Genomic DNA, 25,206 nt, shown 5'->3' with positions numbered 1-25,206 from the left:
GGTATGTTTCTGCGGCAGCAATGAAAAAGTTATCGTTATTAAAGCACCGTTTAAAAAACTGCACTAGTGCTACCAAATTAACTGCATATAAGGCAATTATTAGGCCAAAACTCGAGTATTCCGATATAGTCTGGGACCCTCACACAAAGGCTGGTATAGACATTATCGAAAGAGTACAAAAAAAAGCTCTTAGATTTATCTACAATGCTTACAATTGGCGCATTTCAGTCACCTCTTTAAGGTTGCGATCTGGGCTCCAGACACTAGAAACTCGTCGCAAAATGCACCGTCTACAAGCAATGTATAACATAGTTAACAACCACACTAAAATGAGATTTGACAACTACATGCAATTTAACAAATCGCGACTGACCAGAGGTAAGCACAATCAAACAATATTATTGCCGCGCGCTAGAACAAACGCATATCTTTATTCCTTCCTGCCCAAGACAATTCGCGAATGGAACGCTCTTCCGCAAAGCGTGGTCAACTCAGCCACTCCAGATTCCTTCTTATCTGCAGTACAGACGTGCTTGTAATGTCATGCATTCACTGTACCTTTGCTTGTTACAAATTCTGATGACTCATTTATTACGCCTTTGCTATTGGCAGCAATGCGACGGCATCATTGTATTTCTTTTGTGTATTTGCATATGTTTACTTTGCCTATTAGAGTGTTTTTTTTACTCTTTTTATTTTTTTGATCCCCTTGAGGAAAAAAGTTTGAAATCACGTGATGTTGTACCACTCCTGCCTGGGCTTCCAAATGGAAGCCGGCAGTATTCTGAAATAAAAAAATAAATACTATACCGAGGGTGGATGCCATCCTCGGCACGATGATCGAGTTGAGTGGCTCTAACAATGAGACAGTGCTGCTACTCACTAATAAGAAGAGTGGCCAAACGCCAGCAGGGCCTCAGAGAAGACCACCTCGCGAGATGGGTACATGCATTCGTATTCTGCCATTTCACTTATGTCGCGACCATGTGCAAGTGGCAAAGATCGGAGCGGGATAAGCTCAATGCATTCATTAGACAGGAAGGCAATCAAGAAAGCTCTCGGCCTCCCCATATACACACACACGGAATGCTTATTTCAACTCGAGATGCATAAAAGGCTAGAGGAAATAGCGGAAGCGCGGTAGAGGACCCAGTTCGCCAGGCTATCTACCACACAAGGTGGAAGACACGTCCTACAGGAGCTGGGCGTTCCCCCCACCATAGTAAAGAAAAATTTCTGCAGCATCCCTCGAGAGCAGCGGGACCGCATCACTGTCGCTCCGATACCACGAAACGTCCATCCAGGACACAACGTGGGAAGACGTCGGGCGCGGGCGAAGGCCCTCCTGAAAAAGCCTCGTGAACGGGCTTCGGAGAACAGTTTCGTATATACGCTGCGCGCTATGCTGACGGACGTGCCTTCGCTGCGGTTAGCGTAGACCATGAAAGGCAAGTGACGAATTCAATCTCGCTTCGGACAATGTCCTCTGAGATCGCAGAGCAGGCTGCGATAGCGATGGCCTTATTAGGTGACAAGAGGACAACGATCTACAGTGACTCGAGATCAGCCGTTCGGGCATTTGCCAAGGGAACCATATCCGAGCTGGCCTCAGAGATACTTGGAAACAGGGAGATCAAGCCACACATACAGTCATCTGGTTTCTGGCCCACGTGGGACAGATTGAGGGTGCCCCGCCCAACCTGAATGAGTCGGCACACAATGCTGCGCGAGGGCCCATCGACCGCGTAGCTACCGGGCAGCGTGATGTTGGGGGCACAGACAAGCGGGACTCTCCTTCCTCATACAATGAAATTACTAAGCACTTTTACTTCGTTCGGAGGATCTACCCCCACTCACATTCTAAACTCAATAGACCTCAGGCTCTAACACTAACGCTCCTACAGACCGGGGCATACTCAAACCATCTACTTCACAGGATTTACCCCGAAATCCAGCCAACAAATGCATGTGCACTATGCAATGACTTAGCTAATTTAGAGCACATGTTCTGGTGGTGTCCCACGTTACGCGGCGATGAAAGCAAGACTAATTCACACTGGGAAGCAGTTCTACGCAGTCCCAACCTTGAAGAACAGTTCGCGGCTGTCCAACGGGCCCACGATGCGGCGGAGAGGCTCAGCCTTTCTGTCCCGACATGGGAGCGGCCCGCTGCGCGCTAACGCGTGACCTAAGGGATCACAACAAAGTTCTTCCATCGATCCATCCATCCATCTTCTGTTTAGCTGTTCTTGACATCATAACACGTAATTTCGCTCTTCCAGATTATTTACTCTCCACAAGTCCTTAAAATATATATTTAATATCACTTATATCACTTGGAATAATCCACATAATTGTTTGCCGATCACCCATAGTGGGTATGAGCCTCTTTTCTTTTATTGGATCACAACAGCAACATACCTGCATAAAATACACTCAATTTTGCAGTCTGGGATAGGGGAAAGAATTGAATACTTTCGCGCCATCTAATCTGCACATAATCGGATTAATGTGAAACATTTTCTGAGCTACATCATCAGTATACCGCTACAGGGGTTCTCATATGCTTTCAATATGCACTGCGCTAAGAAGCTTCCTATGATGACAGTGGTGCTTGAATGCATAGCCTAATACTGTACCCACCCTGCTTGAATAGCAATGGTCTCAGGAGGAGGAGCGTCGTTTTCGCTTTCATGGGCCAACGTGCGCCGGGCAACGCTTTGACTATAACGCTCACGCGAGTCATGACGCAGCCGTGTGCCTCTCATTGTTCGCACGGCCATCTCATCTCGCTGTAACATCGAGCGGGAGGTGTCATCGCGGCTTGCAAATAATTTAGTGATTCACACGACCGTCTGAAAAGTGCGTAACGCCCACATCATTCCGGCGATGTGCAGCGTTTATTTACGGTTTTCGTAAACATTCAAGACGTTGTCATGAAGAAATAAGTTGGACGTGATTAACGCAAATGCATACATGCGAACCTGCATCACCCCGTAGGGGTAATGTAGATTCATTTTTTATTTGTGATCGGCCAACGACCGGCTGACAAGCGCCTTGAGGTAGTAACCTAGACATCGTTGCCAACTCCCGATTATCCCGAGGCTCGAGACTATTCAAACATGTTTTTCATGTTTCACACTTTGGATGGTAGCCACCAAGTTAGTTCATAATCATCATCAACAGCCGCAGCAGCAGCAGCAGCAGCCTGGCTGCGCCCACTGCGGGGCAAAGGCCTCTCCCATACTTCTTTAACTACCCCGGTTATGTGCTGACTGGGTTTATGTTACCCTGCAAACTTCCTAATCTCATCCACCCACCTAACTTTCTGCCACCTCCTGTTGCGCTTCCCTTCTTTTGGGATCTAGTCCGTAACCCTTAATGGCCATCGGTTATCTTCCCTCCTCTTTACATGCCCTGCCCATGCTCTTTTCTTTTTCTTGATTTCAACTAAGATGTCATTACATCGCGTTTGGTCCCTCACCCAAACTGCTCTCTTCTTGTCCCCCCCTTAACGTTACACCCATCCTTCTTCTTTCCAGAGCTCGATGCGTCATCCTCAATTTAAGTAGAACCTTTTTCGTAAGCCTCCAGGTTTCTGCCCCGTAGGTGAGTACTGGTAAGACACAGCAGTTATACACTTTTCTCTTGAGGGATAATGGCAACCTGCGATTCATGATCTGAGAATGCCTGCCAAACACACCCCAGCCAATTTTTATTCTTCTGATTATTTCACTCTAATGATCCGGATTCGCGGTCACTACCTGCCCTAAGTAGATGTACTCCTTTACCGCTTCCAGTACCTTGCTACCTATCGTAAACTGCTGTTCTTTTCCTAGACTGTTAAACCTTTAGTTTTCTGCAGATTTATTTTTAGACCCACCCTTCTACTTTGCATGTCCAGGTCAGTGAGCATGCATTTCAATTGCTCCCTTGAGTTACTAAGCAAGGCCGCGAATATCATCAGCGAATCGCAAGTTACTAAGGTATTCTTTGTTAACTGTTATCCCCAATTCTTTCCAATCCAAGTCTCTGAAGACCTCCTGCAAACACGCTGTGAATAGCATTGGAGAGATCGTATCTTCCTGCCTAACGCCCTTTATTATTGGGATTTTGTTGCTTTCTTTATGGAGGACTACGGTGGCTGTGGAGCCACTATAGATATCTTTCAGTATTTTTACATACGTCTCGTCTACACCGATTCCGTAATGCCTGCATGACTGCTAAGGTTTCGACTGAATCAAACTCTTTCTCGTAATGAATGAAAGCTATATATACGGGTTGGTTATATTCCGCCCATTTCTATAACACCTGATTGATAGTGTGAATATTGTCTATTGTTGAGTAGCTTCTACGGAATCCTGCCTCGTCCTTTGGTTGACAGAAGTCTAAGGTGTTCCTGATTCTATTTCCGATTACCTTAGTAAATACTTTGTAGGCAACGGACAGTAATCTGATCGGTCAATAAGTTTTCAAGTCTTTGGCGTCCCCTTTCTTATAGATTAACATAATGTTAGCGTTCTTCCAAGATTCCCGTACGCTCGAGGTCATGAGGCACTGCGTATACAGGATGGCCACTTTTCTAGAACAATCTGCACACCATATTTCAACAAATCAGCTGTTACCTGATCCTCCCCCGCTGCCTTCCGCCTATGCATAGCTCCCAAGGCTTTCTTTACTTCTTCCGGCGTTACTTGTGGGATGTCAAATTCGTCTAGAATATTCCCTCTTCCATTATCGTCGTGGGTGCCACTGGTACTGTATAAATCTCTAAAGAACTCCTCAGCCACTTAAACTATCTTATCCAGATTAGTAATGATATTGTCGGCTTTGTCTCTTAGCGCATACATCTGATTCTTGCCTATTCCTAGTTTCTGCTTCACTGCTTTTAGGCTTCCTCCGTTCCTGAGAATATACTCAATTCCATCCATATTATACTTCCTTACGTCAGCTATCTTACGCTTGTAGATTAACTTGGAAAGCTCAGCCAGTTATATTCTTGCTGTAGGTTTAGAGACTTTCATACAATGGCGTTTCTTAACCAGATCTTTCGTTTCCTGCAACAGCTTACTGATACCCTGTCTAACGAAGTTAACACCGACTTCTATTTCGCACTCCTTAATGATGCCTATAAGATTGTCATTCATTGCTTCAACACTAAGGTCCTCTTTCTGAGTTAAAGCGGAATACCTGTTCTGTAGCTTGAACCGGAATTCCTCTATTTTCCCTCTTACCTCTAACTCATTGATCGGCTTCTTATGTATCAGTTTTTTCCAATCCCTCCTCAAGTCTAGGCTAATTCAAGATCTTACCATACTATGGTCGATGCACTGCACCTTGCCGAGCACGTCCACATCTTCTATGATGCCAGGGTTCGCGCAGAGTATGAAGTATGAGTACTTCAGAACAGCCACGCCTATATATATATAGCTCTTCCAGTACTAAGAGTTGAGGCTCCATGATGCAGCGCAACCAGAACAGCCAAGGCCATAGAAGGGTGGCAAAAGAGGAGTTTGAAGAGCTTAACGCTTCGAAGAATTAAAACTGCAACAAGCGAGGAGAAAAGTTCTAGAGCCATTCCCCTTTGTGAAGGTGGATGACCAGCGAAGCTGCTTAGCGCACGACACAGAGGCGACACAGAATTTTGAACAAAAGTTCGAAAGTGCGTTTGGCAGGCATTCTCATATCATGAACATCAGGTTCCCATTATCCCTCAAGAGAAATGTGTATAACAGCTGTGTCTTACCAGTACTCACGTACGGAGTAGAAACCTGGCGGCTTACGAAAAAGGTTCTACTTAAATTGAGGACGACGCAACGAGCTATGGAAAGAAGAATGATGGGTGTAATGTTAAGGGATAAGAAAAGAGCAGATTGGGTGAGAGAACACAAGCGGGTTAATGACATCTTAGTTGAAATCAAGAAAAAGAAATGGGCATGGGCAGGACTTGTAATGAGGAGGGAAGATAACCGATGGTCATTAAGGGTTACGGACTGGATTCCAAGGGAAGGGAAGCGTAGCAGGGGGCGGCAGAAAGTTAGGTGGGCGGATGAGATTAAGAAGTTTGCAGGGACGACATGGCCACAATTAGTACGTGACCTGAGTAGTTGGAGAAGTATGGGAGAGGCCTTTTCCCTGCAGTGGGCGTAACCAGGGTGATGATGATGATGATGATGATGATGATGATGATGATGATGATGACATTGCATCTTGCCGTAAGGACAAGTTAGGCAAGATTGCGCACCTATTAATGCGCTTCCGTTCGCTACGCTGTATACCTGTACACCTTTTCATCATCATCAGCAGTAGCAACAGCTTCATCGTCATCGTCATCATCATCAGCCTGTTTTATGTCCACGGCACGACGAGGGCCCCTCCCTGCGACCTCCGATTACCTGTCGTGCGCCAACCGATTCCAACTAGCGCCCACGAATTCCCTAATTTCATCGCTCCACATTGTCTTCTGCCGTCCTCGACTGCGTTTCCCTTCTCTTGGAACCTGTAACTTCTGTAACGTTAATGGTCCAACGGTTATCCAACCGGCGTGTTACATGACCTGCCCAGCCCCATTTTTTCTCTTTATGTCAGGTAGAATATCGGCTATACCCATTTGCTTTCTGATCCGAACAGTTCTCGTTCTGTCTCTTAACATTATGCGTAGCAATCTTCGTTCCATCGCTCTTTGCGCGGTCCTTACCTTGTTCTCAAGCTTATGTGCCAATCTTAAAGTCTTTGCCCCATATGTCAGCACTGGTAAAATGTACTGATTGTACACCTTCCTTTTCAATGATAACCGCAAGATTCCAGTCAGGAGCTTACAATGTCTGCCGTATGCGATCTAACCCCTTTTTATTCTTCTATGACTTTCTATCTCAGGATCAGCTTTCCCTGTGATTAATTGACCTAGGTTAACGTACTCCTTCACAGACTCTAGAGGCTGACAGGCGATCTTGAAATCTTGTTCCCTTGCCCGGCTATTCATCATTACCTTTGTTTTGTTTTCATATTAAACTTCAACCCCACTCTCACGCTCTCTCTGTTAAGGTGCTCAATCATCTGCAGTAATTCGTCCGCATTGTTGCTGAATAGAACACTGTCATCGGCAAACCGAAGGTTGCTGAGATATTCAGCGTCGATCCTTATTCCTAAGCCTTCCCAGTTTAATAGCTGGAATACTTCTACCATGCACCCAGTGAATAGCATTGGAGATATTGTGTGTCCCTGTCTTACCCCTTTCTTTATAAGTACCTTCCTGCTTTTCTTGTGTAGAATTAAGGTGGCTGTGGAACCTCTGTATATATTTTCCAAGGTATTTACGTAAGCGGTCTGCAATCCTTGATTGCGCAATGGCTCTATGACTGCTGGTATCTCTACTGAATCAAATGCCTTTTCGTAATCTATGAAAGCCATATAGAGAGGCTTATTGTACTCTGCGGATTTCTCGATAACCTGATAAATGACATGATTGTGATCCACTGTAGAGTATCCCTTCCTAAGGCCAGCCTGTTCCCTTGGTTGACGAAAGTCCGGTGTAACCCTTATTCTATTAGAGATTATTTAGGTAAATATTTTATATATTACTGGGAGTAAGCTAATGGGCATATAATTTTTCAATACTTTATCGTCTCCCTTTTTTGTGGATAAGTGTAATGTTTGCATTCTTCCAGTCTTTCTGGGACCCTTGAGATCAATAGACACATCGTATAAAGCGCGCCACTTTTCCAAGCATTAGGTCTCCTACATCTTTGATTTAAGCGACTGTTATTCCATCATCTCTTGCAGCTCTTCCTCGTTTCACGTCTTGCAAGGCCCTTCTGACCTCATCGCTAGTTATAGGAGGAATTTCTGTACCCTCTTCATTGCTGTTTGTAATGAACGTATCCTGACTCCTCTGGGTACTGTACAGGTCGGTATAGAATTCTTCCGCTGCCTTTGCTATATCTTCGAGTTTGCTGATGATATTACCCAGCTTATCTTTCAGTGCATACATCTTGGTTTGTCCTACGCCAAGATTCCATTTCACTGATTTCAGGCTGCGTCCATTTTTTGCGGCTTTTTCAGTCTTCCTCACGTTATAGTTTCGGATATCACTTATTTTCACCTTGTTAATCAGTTTGGACAATTCCACCAATTCTATCTTATCTCGTGAGTTGGACACTTTCATTCTTTGTCGTTTTTTTTATTAGGTCGTTAGTTACTTGGGAAAGCTTCTCTAGTGGTTGCTTTGGTGCCTTGCCTCCCAGTTCAACTGCGACCTCTCTAGCCAGTCTCGTTACGGTTTCATTCAGTATCTCTATGCCATCTTCATGTCTCTGTTCTAAGGCTGCATATTTGGTTGCGAGTACCAGCCTGAATTTGTCTGCTTTTACCCTTACTGCCTGTATGTTGACCTGTTTCTTCTTGACTATTTTTACTCTTTCTCTCTTCAAATAGAAGTGAATTCTAGCCCTGACTAACCTATGATCACTGCACTTTACCCCACCTAACAGTTCTACATCCTGCACTATACTAAGATCTGCAGAAAGTATGAAATCAATTTCATTTCTTGTTTCACGGTTAGAGCTTTTCCAGGTACACGTTCTCTTGCTACGCTTCCTGAAAAAAGGTGTTCATTATTCGAAGCTTATTCTTTTTTTCGAATTCTACCAGGATCTTTCCTCTATCGTTCCTAAAATCAACGCCGTAGTTGTTAATTTCTTGTTCACCAGCCTGCTTTTTCCCCACTTTTGCGTTGAAGTCGCCCATTACTACAGCGCACTGAGTTTGCACTTTTCTCATCGCTAATTCACCATTTTCATAAAACTGATCTACTTCATCATCATCGTGACCGGATGTTGGAGTATAGGCTTGTACTACCTCTAATCTATACCTCTTATTAAGTTTGATTACGACTACAGCTACCCTCTCATTAAAGCTGTACAATTCGTCAATGTTGCCTGCTATGTCCTTATGGATTAGGAACCCTGCCCCGTATTTCTTCTTATCTGGGAGACCTCTATAGCAGAGGACATGTCCGTTATTCATCAATGCATAAGCCTCACCAGTTCATGTAATCTCGCTAAGGCCGATGATATCCCAAACAATGTCTGATAGTTCCTCAAAGAGTCCTGCTATGCTAGCCTCACTCTAGAGGGTTAGGATGTTAATTGTTGCAAGGGTCTGTTTCCATTCGTGGCCTGTCCGGACCTTGAGATTCTTAGCGCCCTCTGCTGCGTTACAGGTCTGACCACCACCTCGGTCAGGTGCTCCACAGCTGCTGGGGACTGAGAGCCATGGGATAATTGTAGGGATCCTTGGGGAGGTAGTGGCGGAATACTGCAACAGGGAGGCCAATTCCTGTTCTGGTAAGAGAGTTTCTTTGGTGAAGCTTACTAGGTCTTCCTAATTTGGTTGTACCTGGACTAGTATAACCCCGCTTACTCTCGGTATCTTTTGCCGGTGTCAGGCGTCACTCCAAGCCTGCAGATGTTGGGCACTCGAGGAGGTGAACTTCAAGCTCACCATCGTCAAATTAAAAAGAAAATCCTTATAGAAGAATTCGAACTCCCGACTATGGCAACCGAGCCTTTGACATAGCTCAGTCAGATAATCCCGTACGCGGCCAGGCTACATTATCGCCGACAAGTACAGCCCAGAGGGCCCTATGTGCCTAAAAACATCTTTGATTAATCCGCGATAGATGTGTTTGGTAACTCAATGGAGAACGATTTCTAAATGGTTCAGGCCTAGTAGTTCCGGACACACCTTTTACTCAGTATAGAAATTACTTTGCTAGAACGGTTCATAAGAACAGCTGCCACCCAGTGGAGTAGGGGGGCACGCGCTTGGTCGGAGGAGGGGAGCAGGCCAAGCGGGTGTTGTCGCGCGTCATTCTATGATACGCATCCCTGATACACAAGCATATCAGGGGGGTCAGGTGCCTGCTGTGCCCCTTACCCTTTGTTACGTCACTGCTGCCAGCCAGTCACGATGTTAGAGAGAGAACAATCTGTTGAAGGAAGCCAGAGAGGTGAGCCTGAGCAGCATGCTCTAAAGCCTGTTATAATCCATTGAGCGAGGGAAAAAGTGGATGCAAAAGAGTGTTGAGTGATGACAATAACATAGTAGAGGTCGACACAACGGTACAGGCCAGTTCAGTATTTCGGTGGTCACCGCCAAAGTACAAGAATGTCCTGCAAAAAGATCACCCTATCAGCCAGAGTGTTTCATATCTTGGCTGAGGCCACTGATTCAAATGAAACTTCAAGGCATCATGAAAAGGCTAGTGCCCGCACTTTTCGTGTGTGAGCAACAGGCACCAAAGTGGGAATTGTGATTTGGTTAGGGTGGCGATAAGTGGCGTAAGTGCACGGTGCTTTTAGCGGCTGGTGTCTGGAGACCGCAGATGATCAAGTGCATTGATTACAGCAGATATTTCAGCATTTACCTCCTTTCGTCGTCACTATTTTGATCTCGTTGCATGCCTGGATGTCGGCGGCTTTATCGGCTGGATCTTTTGGTTTTTGACGTATAGAAGACCACTACAGCATGGTGCCACGCCAATTAGCTATGAATGCTCATCTTAACACTGGTTAGACAGACAAAGGCAGAGGTAAGCGACTCGGCTGCGCACCGCTAAGTAAACGTTAGGCAGTGGCTCACTGTCGCTTCTTTCCCGAGTGTAATTTACTTCGGCGAACAAATTAATCATCCTCTGGAGAGAAGAAATTTCTCCCTTGCCATTCTTCCAAGGTACCAGCTTCTTGCTGCAACTTCGGGGAATCCTTCAACGCCATTCCGTGAGATCCGAAACATTTGGAATATCTTAAGAAGGTGCATTACAGCCGGCTAGGTCATGTTTTCCAGCGCAACGCTGGCGGGTCATGCTGTTTCCACACAAGTCGTCTTCATGGCCTATATTGAGGCGCTTTTGGCCTTGCAGAGGCCCCGCTACTACCGTGGACAGGTTGTTTCACGTCGCCACTCTGACTAATTAGGGTAAAGACGTAGAAGCAAATGCTATCTTGATATGCGGGATGTTCCCCAAGCGGTGAATCCACCTCATGGCTGACAGCAGGCGCACTGCTTGCCCGCAATCCCAAATGGTTGCGTTATTTTCTTGTGTGAACTAAATTCTCTCTTCTAATTCCATCCAAATTTCGACCACTCTCCCGTAGATGGCATGTGACATCAGTAAAGGGAAATGAGCAATCATTTTAGATGCGGGCTCCAGGATAGGGCAATGAAAGACAAAGACGAAGACTGCTGCTCCTTGGTTCAGTGCCTGGTTGGCGGTACGGTCTCTCTGCATGTTGCCGTGGTCGGTTTGAGAAGATTGCGCGCCGCTGCGGTCACTGCAGAGGCCAATGAGACCGAAACGTGGTGATCGCGGTAAGGCTTTGCAATTAGCCTCCTGTGAGCATACTTCCTCCACGGGAACGAAGCAGTCTACGTCGCGCTCTTATATTTTTCTTCTGCGGTCCTCTTAACCTTGTTGAACGCTGAAAGCTGCGTACTGATTAAAGCGTAGGGGGTTAAAACATTCGACAACAGCCAGCTAAAGCCCTTATCCAAAAAAAGTGTGCGCGCACGTCCTCTAGCGTTGTCGAGGCTGCTGTGAAGCGTTCCATATTTACGCTGTGGCCGAAGGTGTGCAATCTAATCTCACCAAACGATCAAGGGTAGGTAAGAAAACAACTTTTGATTCCTTCCCGATGGCCTCTCTCAATCTACAGTGTATCTGCTCCGCCAGTCACTTCGCGCGCTAGAATTCATGGTCAGTGGTCATCACGTTGCAGAAATTAGCGGTCAGCGCCAGCCGCTGTTACTTAAAAGAAGCTCGCAAGAACTTGTGCCAGCCAAGAGAGTGCGAGACTGCGGTGAAGACTGAGGCCAGCCAAAAAGATTTCTTCGAAAAAATGCGTTTTTCTGTCACCGCCAGACCTGCTAAACTTCTGTCGCGTAACTGCACTTCGTATTTGGGCTGGTGTCTTAGCTACCACTTCCTGATATTCCAAGTTTGAGTACCATTTCACACGCATTGGAATATCACGAAGCAGACTTACAAAAAGTGGAAGTCCGACTACTGGCAGTGGGCCCGTGTCATATAGGCAAACGGGTGATCACGCTCACGTGTTATGACCCTTTGCTCCACCATTTTGTCGAGCTGAAACAGGCGTGAGAAAAGGACAGCGCGGTGCCGACCTGTTCCGAACATCCGGCAGCTCCATGGAAGAACTGGCGGCCAGCAGGAGCAGCCGAAGCAGCAGCGAGGAGAGGCTGCGCTCGACGCCGCCCCACGTCGACACTGCACGCGCATGGATGGCGGCGGCCGCGTGCTCGGGCTACTCGTTCTTCACCTGGTTGCCTGTCGTTTGTTCGTCCGTGCTGTACGCTGGATACATGGACCAGTACCCGGAAGTGGCACGCAGAGACGCCTCGTGGCCGTTCACCATCATGCTCGTCGTTATCAATGTCGGAGGCAAGCTAGCGTGGCACTCGCGGATGAAAATTTTTAAAAGGATCCTTGCTCGCGAAGGAAACTATGCTTCCTTACCTTTGAGAATGGTTTCTATGTGGGTTATTTAGTCTGCACGTTGCGAGGCGAATAGCAATTGAACGCAGTAACTAATCAGCACATTGTCACGCATCTTTTTTTGGTCTTGTTCCCGTTCATGTTTTCTGCTGCCCTCTTCTTGCTTGGTTTACGTTTATTTGCGGCCCCTTGTGTAAGTGCTAAGGACTTCAAGAGTAATGCGTTTCCTTCTAGCAACTGCACTGATTCTCTCTAAGTGTGTGTCAGTCCCACGTTCGCTGGCCGCAAGGTTACGGGATTATAGTGAGGCTTCCAGAAATAGAGCGCCACGTGCTCTAAGATGTGACCGTCTTGATATGACATATGCTTAAATCGTTTCGTTTTTGCTTCTATGAATTTGTTTGTTTATTTTTTCGCATTATTATTCATTTCAATGTCACCACAGATAGAGTGATCTACAAATCTATGAACACGACACCTATTTGTGTAGGCAACGTTCACATGTTGGTTGTTAGCCGGGTTTGTGTTTGTATAGCAACATAATAATGCCAACCGTGCAAAAAAGTGGCAAATGGTTATGGGAACGAGTTGTGCGTTACCATAATCTTTTGCCCCTTCTCGCACCTAATCATTTTCCGCCTAATATTTTGTACCACTTCTTGGAATGTTTGAAGTATTATGTCTTCACATGTTGCCTACGACACATAATGCTGACACATGTTCTGTTATAGCGCAATACGTAAAAGCTGTCTAGTCACTGAAGCGGTTAAAGCTTAAGCTAAATTCTTGGGCTCTATATGCCTAAACCAGGATCTGATTATGAGCCACGTCTTAGTGGGGACTTCAGATTAATTTCGACGACATAGGTTTCTTTAATGTGCACCTAAATCGAAGACAAGACCGTTTTTGCCCTTCACCCCCTTCGAAAAGCGGTCGCCGCGTCGGGGATCGATCCCGCGACCTCAGGTTCAGCAGCGCAATGCCATATCCACTAGGCTAACGTGGCGGGCCACTAAGGCGGCTGTAAGCAGAGCATGCGTAGATATCAACGCACAGCAGAGAGCGTCCAGGACATGTAACGTACCAGAGAGGCATCTGTTATTTTGAAACTATTTTTTTGGCACAGTGACCAGCTTCGACTGTAATTCATGGTGGTACACCGTGTGAGCTCAGAGGAAAGTAATAACGCAACATAGGAAAATTTTGCCATTTCCAATCTGTGAATGGTGACAATGGTACGCTAATCACTGCATGGACATTTGTTTTAAAAGAAAAGCTTAGAAATGGTGGGCAGTGGGGCCTGCCCATTTCCAGAGCCAATTGCTCTTGCTATAAAATAACTAACAGTGGTCCTACTATATGCTTTCTGTGTCGAGGGCTGCTTTTGGCGCAGGATGATGGTGTTCACAGCCTTTCGCATGCATATTCTTCAAGTACGCTTCTGCACAGACACAAATCACCTACAAGCCCACGGCAAACTAGAAGTTTACAATTGTATCGTCAGTGACCATCTGGAATTCTTGAAACTCAATATATTTTACAAGCTCGGTAACTAAGATGTTAAACACCATAGCCAAATGTTCTCTTGATAGCCTCTTCCAGGCTGTCGTAGTCGTGGTCATAAGCAAGCTATTGCCTCGTCTTACTGCTCGAGTGGCAATACGTGCCGCTTCTCGCTCGGAATTTAGTGCAAGCTTTCACGGAATCACAGTTAAGGAAGAAAGCATCACGGAATGCACCTGTATATGTGTTACGAACGCATCAACGTATGTTTTAGAAAAGTAAGCTTACGCACGCATTTTTCATATTGTGGACATTTCGGCAAATGCTTGTTATGCACCCTTTACAAACGACGATTTTACAAAGGAGCACAGGTTCGCCACGGTGTTTAGGAAATGCTTAATTATTTATTGCAATTACTTGTTCATCAGTCCGGTGAATTTTACCATGTAGACATTTAATGCCCACTGAGAAGTTTCGTTTCCGCAGGTATCCTGTATGCTGTTTCGTTGGAGTGGTTCACGGAACGGTCTTTGCTGATCTTAGCTGCTGTTCTGTGCGCCGGTTCCCTGGTCGTCAGTTCCTTCACGCACGACATTCTACAACTCGTCATTCTGCTAGGCGTTGTGTACGGTGAGTGGGTTCCCATGCGGACTCGGTGAAGCACATAATTAATTCATAGCTGAACATAAAAACATTACTCACGCTAGACGTGTTAACACCGGTACATATGGGCGTTTAAAGGCTGCTTCATTTGTCCCACGGCTAACACCCTCACCTTTTCGGGGTTAGGACGAATCGTTGATGGAGACAAATGCAGTACAGTAGTCTCTTTCTGGCGACTTTATTCTAGCATGTAAACAGAATGCTGCTACCAGGGTGTCGAACCGAAAACTTTTCGGGTTCGGTTCGTGTTCGGGCTTTTCGCTTTTCGGTTCGGTTCAGGTTCAGCTTTTGAGGTAAAACAATAATGATTTGAACCAGGTATGAGCACCCTGAATCGGTTCATATGGGTTCAAGCGGGTTAAAAGAAAAGTAAAAACATTCGCATGCCTCCGAGTCAAAAAACGCGTGATTCTTTCGGAAAAACAGGCGCCATGCACAAGTTGTATCTATAGGGGTCGGAATTTGTACATTCAGTGAGCTTCGTGATGTCCTGTGCGCATGTGCACGGTTTTACAGCGATATCCCTTCCCCAAATTTTCTCCTTCATTGCATTTTTGAAGTTGCCCGTTGTCCATGCGCAAAATGAAGTACAATTTTCAATGTTAACTACCCACGTATTACTTCTGCAGTTTATTTTATGGAAATAGGATACCTACTTCTAAGAGAACATGTAATATTATAGTGAAACAGGCTGCTGGGCAATCTGGTACATGATTATGACTAAATACCGAGCCCTAAAACAAGACCGGACGAGAGGGGCGATTGGACAGGGGCTCGACTTACAACTAGAGCTGCACTCCACTCAAGTTGTGCGTAATGCGCCTGTGATGGTGAGTAGGAGTGTGCGTTGTATGGAGGTGATCGAGTTTTTCAGTGAACTGAATGGTCGGAAATGTTGGCCACCAAACAGGTGATGCAGGTGTCGTGAAAAGTGGATGCCAACTGGGGTTGCAGAGTAATGCATTTTGAAAAATGTCAGTTTTTTGGAGGTAGTTCAGATGTTCCGCAAAGATTAAATTCGAAAGAAAAATAACGATGATTATTTTTATTTCCTGATAGTATTTGAGGGTGGCATTATTTAAACAATCAGCGGATTGAGAATTCGGTAGAAGTATTGGCATGGTTATTGGGGAAGTGTAGGACGCATGGTTTTTCTGAGTTGATGGTGAGTTATGCACGACGCGCCCAGCCGGAGATAAAATAAGTGCCTCGCGTGCCCTTGCTTCTTATTCGAGCGGCTGCTCGCGAAAACGACCACCACCTGTCGTCGGCGTATAACTGTGTCGACACACTGGGCGGGCAGGCAAGATTTACAAGTCTATGAATAATAATATTCCATAGTAAAGGACTTATTGGTGAGACCTCAGAACTCCTAATCGAATGTGTGGCTTGCACCTCACAGGCGCTAGGGCAGCAAATGACAGTTTGGTGATAAAGGGAAGATTTAATTAACTGGCAAAAGTTGTTAAGGCAGTCATAAAATCTGAGCAACTGTAACACTGTGAGGTGCCAACACAGTCGAAAACATATCTGAAATCACGAGAGATGAGTATAGCGTGTACCTTTCTATCTTTGATTTCACTGAATGTTTTGCGGAGCGCGTGTCAGGCGAGGGGCGCACACTCTTCCCATGTGTAACACATAATCATTTCATCATCAGCAGCAGCAGCAACAGCAGCCAATTTTATGTTCACTGCAGGACGAAGGCCTCTCCCTGCGATCTGAAATCACCCCTGTCCGGCGTCAACTGATTCCTACTAGCGCCTGCGAATTTCCTAATTTCATCGCTCCACCTAGGCTTCTGCCGTCCTTGACTCCGCTTCCCTTTTCTTGGCAGCGGTTCTGTAACCCTAATAGTCCACCAGTTGTTTAACCTACGCGCCATATGACCTGCCCAGCTCCACTTTTTTATCTTAATGTCAATTAGAATATCGGCTATACCTGTTTGCTCTCTGATCCATACCGCTCTCTCCTTGTCTCCTTAACGTTACGCCTAACATTCTCCGTTTCATCGCTCTTTGCGCGGTCCTTAACTTGTTTTCGAGATTCTTTGTCAGACTCCAAGTTCCTGCCCCATATGTTAGCACCGGTACAATGCATTGACTGTACACCTTTCTTTTCAATGATAACGGTAAGCTTCCAGTGAGGATCTGACTATGTCTGCCGTATGCGCAACAACCCACTGTTATTCTTCTGTGAATTTCCTTCTCATGATCAAGGTCCCCTGTAAGCAATTGACCTTGGTGAACGTACTCTTTCACAGGCTGACTGACTATCCTGAACTCTTGTTCCCTTGCCCGGCTACTGATCATTATCTATGTCTTGAGCATATGAATCTTCAACCCCACTCTTACACTCTCTTTGTTAAGGCCCACAATTATTTCTTGTAAATAGTCCCCAGAGTTGCTGAACAGGACAATGTCATCTGCAAATCGAAGGTTGCTGATATATTCGCCGTTGATCCTCACTCCTAAGACTTCCCACTTTAATAGCTTGAATAATTCTTCCAAGCACGCAGTGAATATCATTGGAGAGATTGTGTCTCCTTGTCTGACCCATTTCTTTATAGGTATCTTCCTACTTTTCTTCTGGAGAATTACGGCAGTTGTGGAATCTTCGTAGATTTTTCCAAGATATTTACGTTAGCCTCCTGTAATCCTTGGTTACGTAATTGCCTCTATGATCGCTAGTATCTCTAATGAATCAAATGCCTTTCCGTAATCTATGAAAACCATATAGAGAGGCTGATTGAGGATCGAGTAAATTATTAGCGCGCATGAAATAAAATCAGCGGGAATTCCAAAGTTGTTCGAAAATTTTGCCAAAGATGGAATTGATTACATCAGGCCGGTATGATGAGAGTCAATTGTGTAGTCGGTTAGGTTGTGACACAAAAATAATGTAACCTTTTCACCGATAAACGGGTAACTGCATTAGTTTCATACAAGAATTCATTATAAAAATGGTAAATGCCGGATACTTATGAAAAAAAATAAAGTCAACATGGGAAGAGTGATCCTTTCTCACCCCTCAGCAAAATGGTTGTTTTCGTCAATGGCGAAAGGCACTTCGTTAGTCGGATTGTGGTAAGGTGTAGCCAATAATTGCCGGAACCGAGTGTAATAATCATCGTCACTGGACAGATCATCTGCTAAAACTTGAGGGGTTAACAACTTAGCGGAGTCATTTGTAGTGAAACCACCTTCCGGGAGTGGAAGCGAAGGAAGTTGCATGGCGTGCTTTCTTTTTCGGATGAGATTTGGAATGAGAGGCCGAATATAATTCGCGTTCTCTACTACGTACAATGCTGCTTGGGGGTGGATGTTTTAGAAAGATCAATGTGCACATTATAAGTGGCAAAAGTGTCATAGTATTGAGATTTGTTAAAGTCCCCGAGTTGGGCTTCTGTTGTTATTCGAAAACATCTACACGTCATTGCCCTAATGGTTTTACGTTCAATAGACAAATATGGCGGCGACCGGGAATCGCTTCCGCCTGGTCGCGCAACAGTTGGTCGTAAATGAGTGTTATGCGAACGTTTGAAAGTAATATAAACTTTATTGATAGCAAATTCTGGCACTTTTTTAAATGAAGGGGAGCTTGTTGAAATAATTGGAAGCATATATAATAGAACTATACCAGAATGTTAGTGTACAAAAATTTTAAGGTTTAGGTTTAGGTTTAGGTTTAGGTTTGTTTTGACAAAAAGCGGAGAATTGGTAATATCTAAGGGCTACTAAATTTTGGTATTGTAGCTTTAATCACGGAGCTGTATTTGTCGGACTGATTAATTTTTAACATTTTTATATATACGTATTTTGCGAATTCCCTCTTATTATTGTGCTCCTGTGGTTATTCTGTGTGTGTTTGTGCGTGCTGTGGTTTTACCCCAACGAAGGTCGGTGCACGTTCGTCACCATGAACTCTCGAACGCTTGTTAATTGCTCGTGTGATGTGAATGAACGTGACAACTGTCGTCACCATAGTATTTTCTCTATTCTTTGTTTGACACCTTTCTTAGCTCATTTGTGAAATAAGAGAAGGAGCCGGCGCCGTCCAGCAGGCACTAACATCTCCATGCATTCAGTTAAAAAGGAGAGAGACAGAAATGAGATTTGAAAGTTTTGATGGTCAGAGTATCGAAATTGCTAACGTACTAGTCTTAGCCGTACGAGGCGAGAGCAAGAGATTATTCAAACGACTAGCGCAAAATAACAGGGACACAGACAGAGAAGACGACAGGACGAGCGCTTAGCGCTCGTCCTGTCGTCTTCTCTGCTTGTGTCCCTGTTATTTTGCGCTAGTCTTTTGAATAATGATGACGCACCAACTAGCCCAGCTTTCTCCCTTAAAAGCAAGAGATGCTAACGTGCCATCCATTCAGCTATGAGCAACGTTCGATTGCGATGTATGTTGGAATCTAGGGTTATTTAGTACTACAGTATCATCGGCGAATGCGAATTGTGATCATATGTGCGCCTCGCGTAACTCCGTCAACTGGGCCGCAAGCTTAGCGCTTCGCATTGAAGTCACCGGTATAATAATCACGAATGAGTGCACGATGTGAGTGATGCGTAATTTAATTTCGTCGAGCTGTGGTTCAAGCGGAGCACAAGCTGTACATAAACTCCAAGGATAGCAAATAGAAAACCCGGAGGGATGAAATGTAAAAACAATTCTGAGGTGTGAAATATGTTTAGTCAGTGCGTACCGACAACGCGTACAGTTGAGTCAGCCAATGAAATCACTATGGCAAGTCATATGACTGGTATAGAGGTAACACTCCTTGCGCTAGGACATATTTACACAAGAGACATCGTCTACTCTTGTCAGTGCAGCGGCCTGCACGGTCATAGAATTTCCGTAAGAAGAATCCTGGGCTGAACCTGTGATCGAACCGATTCGGATCGACTCCTCCAACTTCCGGTTCGGGTTCAGTTCCAAGATGGCGGAAAACCTACTGGTTCGGTTTGGTTCTGGTTCGGCTGACGACAAATGTTCCGCTCCGGTTTTAGGTTCAGTGCCAGTTTGATTCGAAACAATGGCTGCGACAGGCGACACGATAAATGCGCGAAATAAACTTGGATAACGTTCGCTGTCAAACTCTTCTGCGCGATATATGGGTGCGCACGAGGTGGTCAGAGTTATTGCACATTTTTTCAGCTATATGTCTGCCCTCATCGCAATTGTAGTCTGAGGTCACTGCGGTCCATAATTAAATTTGTTATTGCCTTAAGGATCAGGGTGTTAGCCGCGAGATAAAACCGCACCTTCAAGAATCCAAACATTTTTATAGTATATTCCAAGCGTGCGTGCGTGCCTATGTTTGTATAATAAAATATAAGTAATATTATTATTGTTGTTGGTAATGACAATAGATACTGATGAGGGTTCCTTACGTGCAGGTATGGGCGTGGCTTCCACGTCAATTGTCCCAACTGTACTGATGGTCCATCACTTCAACAAGTACCGAGCAACAGCATTGGCCATCGTCAGCGGATCGGTCGACGTCTCCGGCATGATGACTCCGTCGCTAGTTCAGCTCTTCATCGACAAGTACGGCTTCTCGGGCTGCCTCCTTCTGCTGGGTGGCCTATCTCTCAACCTCTTCATAGCCTGCATCTTCCTGAAGCGGCCGGGAAAGAAGGCGGACGAAGACACTGGCGAGGCCACAGCTGGCGAGTGCATGAAAGGCGAAACCATCAAGACACCGGGCGAGGTAACTTCGGCGGCTGAGCGCCTCGAGCCCAAGGAGCCGGCCTGTGAGCATGGATACCACTCCATTGGAGAGGGCGGCGCGGCAATTCCCATGTGGCAGCCCAGCCGGGGAGATGTGCGAGCGTGGCTCAAGAACACAGTATCCCTCGCCATGGTCCACGTGCGGCCGTTGCAGAACCCCCACGGTGACGACGACGGGCGCAACATCGAAGAAGCGTCGGCTAATACTATGCACACCAAAACCGGCATGGTTAACCGAGTCTCCTCGCTCAAGCTCAAGAAGAAGTTCAACGAAAATGCAGTCAGCGGCATCGTCGAGATCGCCTGCTTCAAGCCCGACAAAGAAGGCGTTCAACTCGAGAAAGCTCCCGAGTCTCTAAGGATCCAAGAAAGCCACGAACTCTCGCCCGAGAGCGACGTTGGTGACCAAGACAGGAGCAAAGGCACCGCGGCGGGTACCTTCGGGTTCGTGCACAAGCTTCGAGCGGTCTCCACTGGGTACATCTGGATGGTGTGCCTGTCCAAAGGGGCGTCTAACTTCTCGTCCTACACGTTCGGCCTGGTGATCGTGGACTACGCGCACGAGAGTGGAGTGCTGGGCCAGAGGGCCGCCCTACTGCCGGCGCTCTTCTCTCTGGGCTGTCTCGTGGCGACTCTGACGACAGGACCCGCCGTCGACCGTTCATGGGTCTCCAAGTGAGAACGTAGATCGACCAGCTATGGCAACGAGAGTGCTAACATATAATGGGGCAGCTCGGAGGATAAGCTCAATTTCTGAACAGAACTGGCCGCACTAGACGACATCCATTCAGCCCTTTAGAAGTCTGCATGGAAAGCAAAAATCCCCTCAGTACAATTATTTCATAGCTATATCGCAGGTTAATTGCTGGTGGCACAGGCTCCCTCGAAGACTGCGTTGCACAGTCTGTCTAGTATCGATTTCAATTAAAGGTTACTCAATTAGCGCTCTATCGAGCCTACGATACGAACGAAAACGAATCCGGCAGGCTTACACAACCTTTCAGAATCATAACCCAATCGTCTAGAGAGCTGTCAGTGCGACTTTACCCCCTCCTCTTCCCCTTTCGCGTGAACCGCTTTGGACACCAGGCAACTTTTGCAGTACAGGAAACCCCCAATGAGCTCCTCCAAGCAACCTGAAACTTAAAAATTTCACCAACATGTTCTTCAAAGTGCAGTCTCTATTCTGATACAAAGTGTCAACCTGATAACGCTGCTTATTTTTCTCGTGGCGTTCTCTGCACGGGCGAGTTTCGCCGCCCAAACTATCCTTCAAAAGCGTCACTCCAGCGCCGTACTACGGTAGCGGTCCTGCTATTGCTGCTCGCGTCAAGCAATCACTTATAGTCAATCAATACAAACACCTCGGCGTACACATAAACAAAGGAAACACTTACTCAAGCACCCACGAAGATAATCTGAAAATGAAGGCGAAGCGGAATGCAATTATTAAGAGGGGTTGCGGGGAATCTGGAAAAGAGTAATAATACCAGCTCTTACATTCGCAAATGTCATTCTGTGCCTAAAATGTGATAACTTGTTCGTGTTGCAAATCAACCAAAGATCGGTAGGCCGGTTGGCATTTGGAGCCCTCGGCAAACCGCAAATGAGGCAGTGCAAGGTGAGATAGGTTGCGCTTTTTTAACATCAGAGAAGTGCAGAGCAAAATTACTTTTGAAAAAAAGGCTAAGGAACACGGATCCAAATAAACTGGCGGCTAAAGTACACAAGTATCTGTGCCTTAAGAGCGCGAACACAGAAGTGAGGAAGAGGTCAAAAAAGTTGGCAACCAACTATAGGGTAATAAACAGGCTAAATAGACAACCAGGAGTCATTAATAGGAAAAGTGAGCGAAACAGCTACAGTTACTTGGATACAAAGAATGAAAACAAAAAAGACCATGGAGTTTTAAAGATTTTAAAGACTGGGAAGAGGGAAACTAGACGGGTAAGCCTCTACGATAACACGAAGCGCAGTGCCTTGCTGTTTGGAGCTTGAGCTAGTTGCCTGGGGACGAAAACATACCGGAGCAAATATTTGCACGAGGATGAGGCATGCGTCTGTTACAGCGAAAATCCGGAGACTACAAAGCACACCCTAACCAAAATGCGAAGGTACTCGCCCAGTGAGAACCGTAGATAACGCATACCTTCGAGAATCACTTGGATTTTGTGTGGACGGAAGCATCAACCGGTGAGCAGTAAGTACAAGCAAGAGACATTTAGAGTATAGGTGGAAAAAAAGCGGGGAAAAGATTAATAGTGCCGGATCCTTTACAAGCATAGCTAGCTGTACAAGGCAGATATATGTTTTAAGGAAGAGAAACAAGATGAAGGAGATGAATGAGATATATACGAGCATTCTAAAATGAAAAGCACCTGTTTAACTCCAGCAGACTATAGGTGACTATTCATCACTGCCCCGTTTCAAATGTGATGCCAATAGGTCATCATCCAATTTAATAAAAGAAAAATGAGACATCCACCCCATCGTAGCAATTGCCACAAAAGAAACCATATGGGTTCCTCGAAAGAAAAGTCTCGCAGTAGAAAAATGTACTCCTGTTCCGGGACTCGAATTCGGGACTACCGCCTTTCCGGGGCAGCTGCTTCACCATCTTAGCTAGCCAGGCGGCTAGTAGATGGCAGGGCGAAGTCGAATTTATCAACTCAAAACAAAGGCAAGAGTTTGACGTAATAGTTCTGTGGAAACCCGCAAGATGGAGAGAAGTAATTTATAAAGGGGGAAATGAGATATCCACCCAAACGTAGCAATTGCTACAAAGCAAACCCACACGGGTTCCTCGAACGAATAGCCTCGCAGATGAAGAAAAATTCGTCCTGGTCCGGGATTCAAAACCCGGCACCACTGCCTTTCCGAGGCAGCCGCCCTACAATCTGTGCTAACCAGGGTGGATTGTTAACTCAGATGGTGGATGTCTCATTTTCCCTTTATTAATTACTTCTCTCCACATTGCGGGTTTCCGCAGAACTATTACGTCAATCATCATTCTCATCATCACCAATATCAGCAGCAGCGTAATTTCCGCGAACTGACGTTATTTTCTGCGCCGAAATCATTGCCGAGACTACCCCGATGGCATTGGAGAACGCGATTCGCCCTCGACGCGCTGCAACTGCTTCTACAGCGTCAGAAACCTTGAAATCGCGCAGTCATATTAGTCATATCGAGACCCGAATGCTTGTTTCAATGTGTAGAAAACTAATGTCTGGAAAGCTTTATCTCGAAATGTATGCATGGTACTCTGGCAAGGGCAATTTCAATATTGTACTAGATTTCAACCCTGCACACCCAGTAGTTCTTTCACAGCAAGTGCTTTTGTCCATAAATAAGGCACACCCCAGTTACTGCAAACCTGATCATTCTTGGCGTCTCCTTCATTGGCTCTGAGTTGCTAAAAATTGCCACCGTGCTCTTCAAATCAGTTTTCCTGCCATTAATTAACGGAACCAGATACGTCGAATAAATTCAAGGTACATTCAAAGTCAGCGGTGGCGTAGAGGTAGAACACCCGCCTCGCGTGCAAGAGGTCCGTGGTTCGAATCCCAGTGCCGGCAATTTTCCACCGGATTAAAAAAAATAAATAAAAATCCGCGTGTTGATAAAATTGCGTAAACAGGCCTGGAGTGTGGCCTGATCCCGGTGACCACAACAGGTAACGCACTCCCTCACCAGAGCAGCATTTGCCACCCTGGTGCAGTACTTAGCCACAACCTCCTATATGAACAACGCAATCAAACCACGGCCCTCAGTCCCCAGCAGCTGTGAAGCAACTGACCACGGCGGCGGTCAGACCTGCGATGCAGCAGAGGGTGCTAAGAATCACTGGCTCCGGACAGGCCGCCATTGGAATATGAACCTGACAACGTTTAACGCTAGAACGTTATCTAGTGAGGCGAGTCTAGCAGTGCTATTGGAGGAATTAGAGGGCAGTAAATGGGATATCATAGGGCTCAGCGAAGTTAGGAGGCCAAAAGAAGCATATACAGTGCTAAAATGCGGGCACGTCCTGTGCTACCGGAGTTTAGCGGAGAGAAGAGAACTAGGCGTCGGATTCCTGATTAATAAGAATATAGCTGGTAACATACAGGAATTCTATAGCATTAACGAGAGGGTGGCAGGTCTTGCTGTGAAACTTAATAAGAGGTACAAAATGAAGATTGTACAGGTCCACGCCCCTACATCCAGTCATGATGACCAGGAAGTCGAAAGCTTCTATGAAGACGTGGAATCGGCGATGGGTAGAGTGAAAACTAAATACACTGAACTAATGGGCGACTTTAATGCCAAGGTGGGCAAGAAGCAGGCTGGAGACAAGGCAGTGGGGGAATATGGCATAGGCACTAGGAATATCAGGGGAGAGTTATTAGTAGAGTTTGCGGAAGAGAATAATATGAGGATAATGAATACCTTCTTCCGCAAGCGGGATAGCCGAAAGTGGACGTGGAGGAGCCCGAACGGCGAGACTAGAAATGAAATAGACTTCATACTCTGCCCTAACCCTGGCATCATACAAGATGTGGACGTGCTCGGCAAGGTGCGCTGCAGTGACCACAGGATGGTAAGAACTCGAATTAGCCTAGATCTGAGAAGGGAACGGAAGAAACTGGTACATAAGAAGCCGATCAATGAGTTAGCGGTAAGAGGGAAAATAGAGGAATTCCAGATCAAGCTACAGAACAGGTATTCGGCTTTAACTCAAGAAGAGGACAGTAGTGTTGAAGCAATGAACGACAATTTTGTGGGCATCATTAAGGAGTGTGCAA

The 25,206-nt window shown here is 45.8% G+C and overlaps 1 protein-coding gene across 1 annotated transcript in view; it reads left to right on the top strand.

The window, feature by feature from the left end:
* Positions 1-11,214: 11,214 nt before the first annotated feature.
* Positions 11,215-25,206, top strand: part of LOC139051963 (uncharacterized) — a 45,916-nt gene continuing 31,924 nt past the window's right edge. The window contains exons 1-4 of the mRNA XM_070529021.1: positions 11,215-11,370; positions 12,155-12,460; positions 14,504-14,647; positions 20,086-21,094. Coding sequence (XP_070385122.1) covers positions 11,346-11,370; positions 12,155-12,460; positions 14,504-14,647; positions 20,086-21,094 — 1,484 coding nt within the window. The 5' untranslated portion in view covers positions 11,215-11,345. The remainder of the gene's footprint in view (positions 11,371-12,154; positions 12,461-14,503; positions 14,648-20,085; positions 21,095-25,206) is intronic.

This window comes from Dermacentor albipictus, unplaced genomic scaffold, assembly GCF_038994185.2.
Source record: "Dermacentor albipictus isolate Rhodes 1998 colony unplaced genomic scaffold, USDA_Dalb.pri_finalv2 scaffold_17, whole genome shotgun sequence".
Lineage (NCBI taxonomy): Eukaryota > Metazoa > Arthropoda > Arachnida > Ixodida > Ixodidae > Dermacentor > Dermacentor albipictus.
Note: the sequence above shows the minus strand (reverse complement) of the source record. Positions and strands in the feature narration are given on the sequence as shown.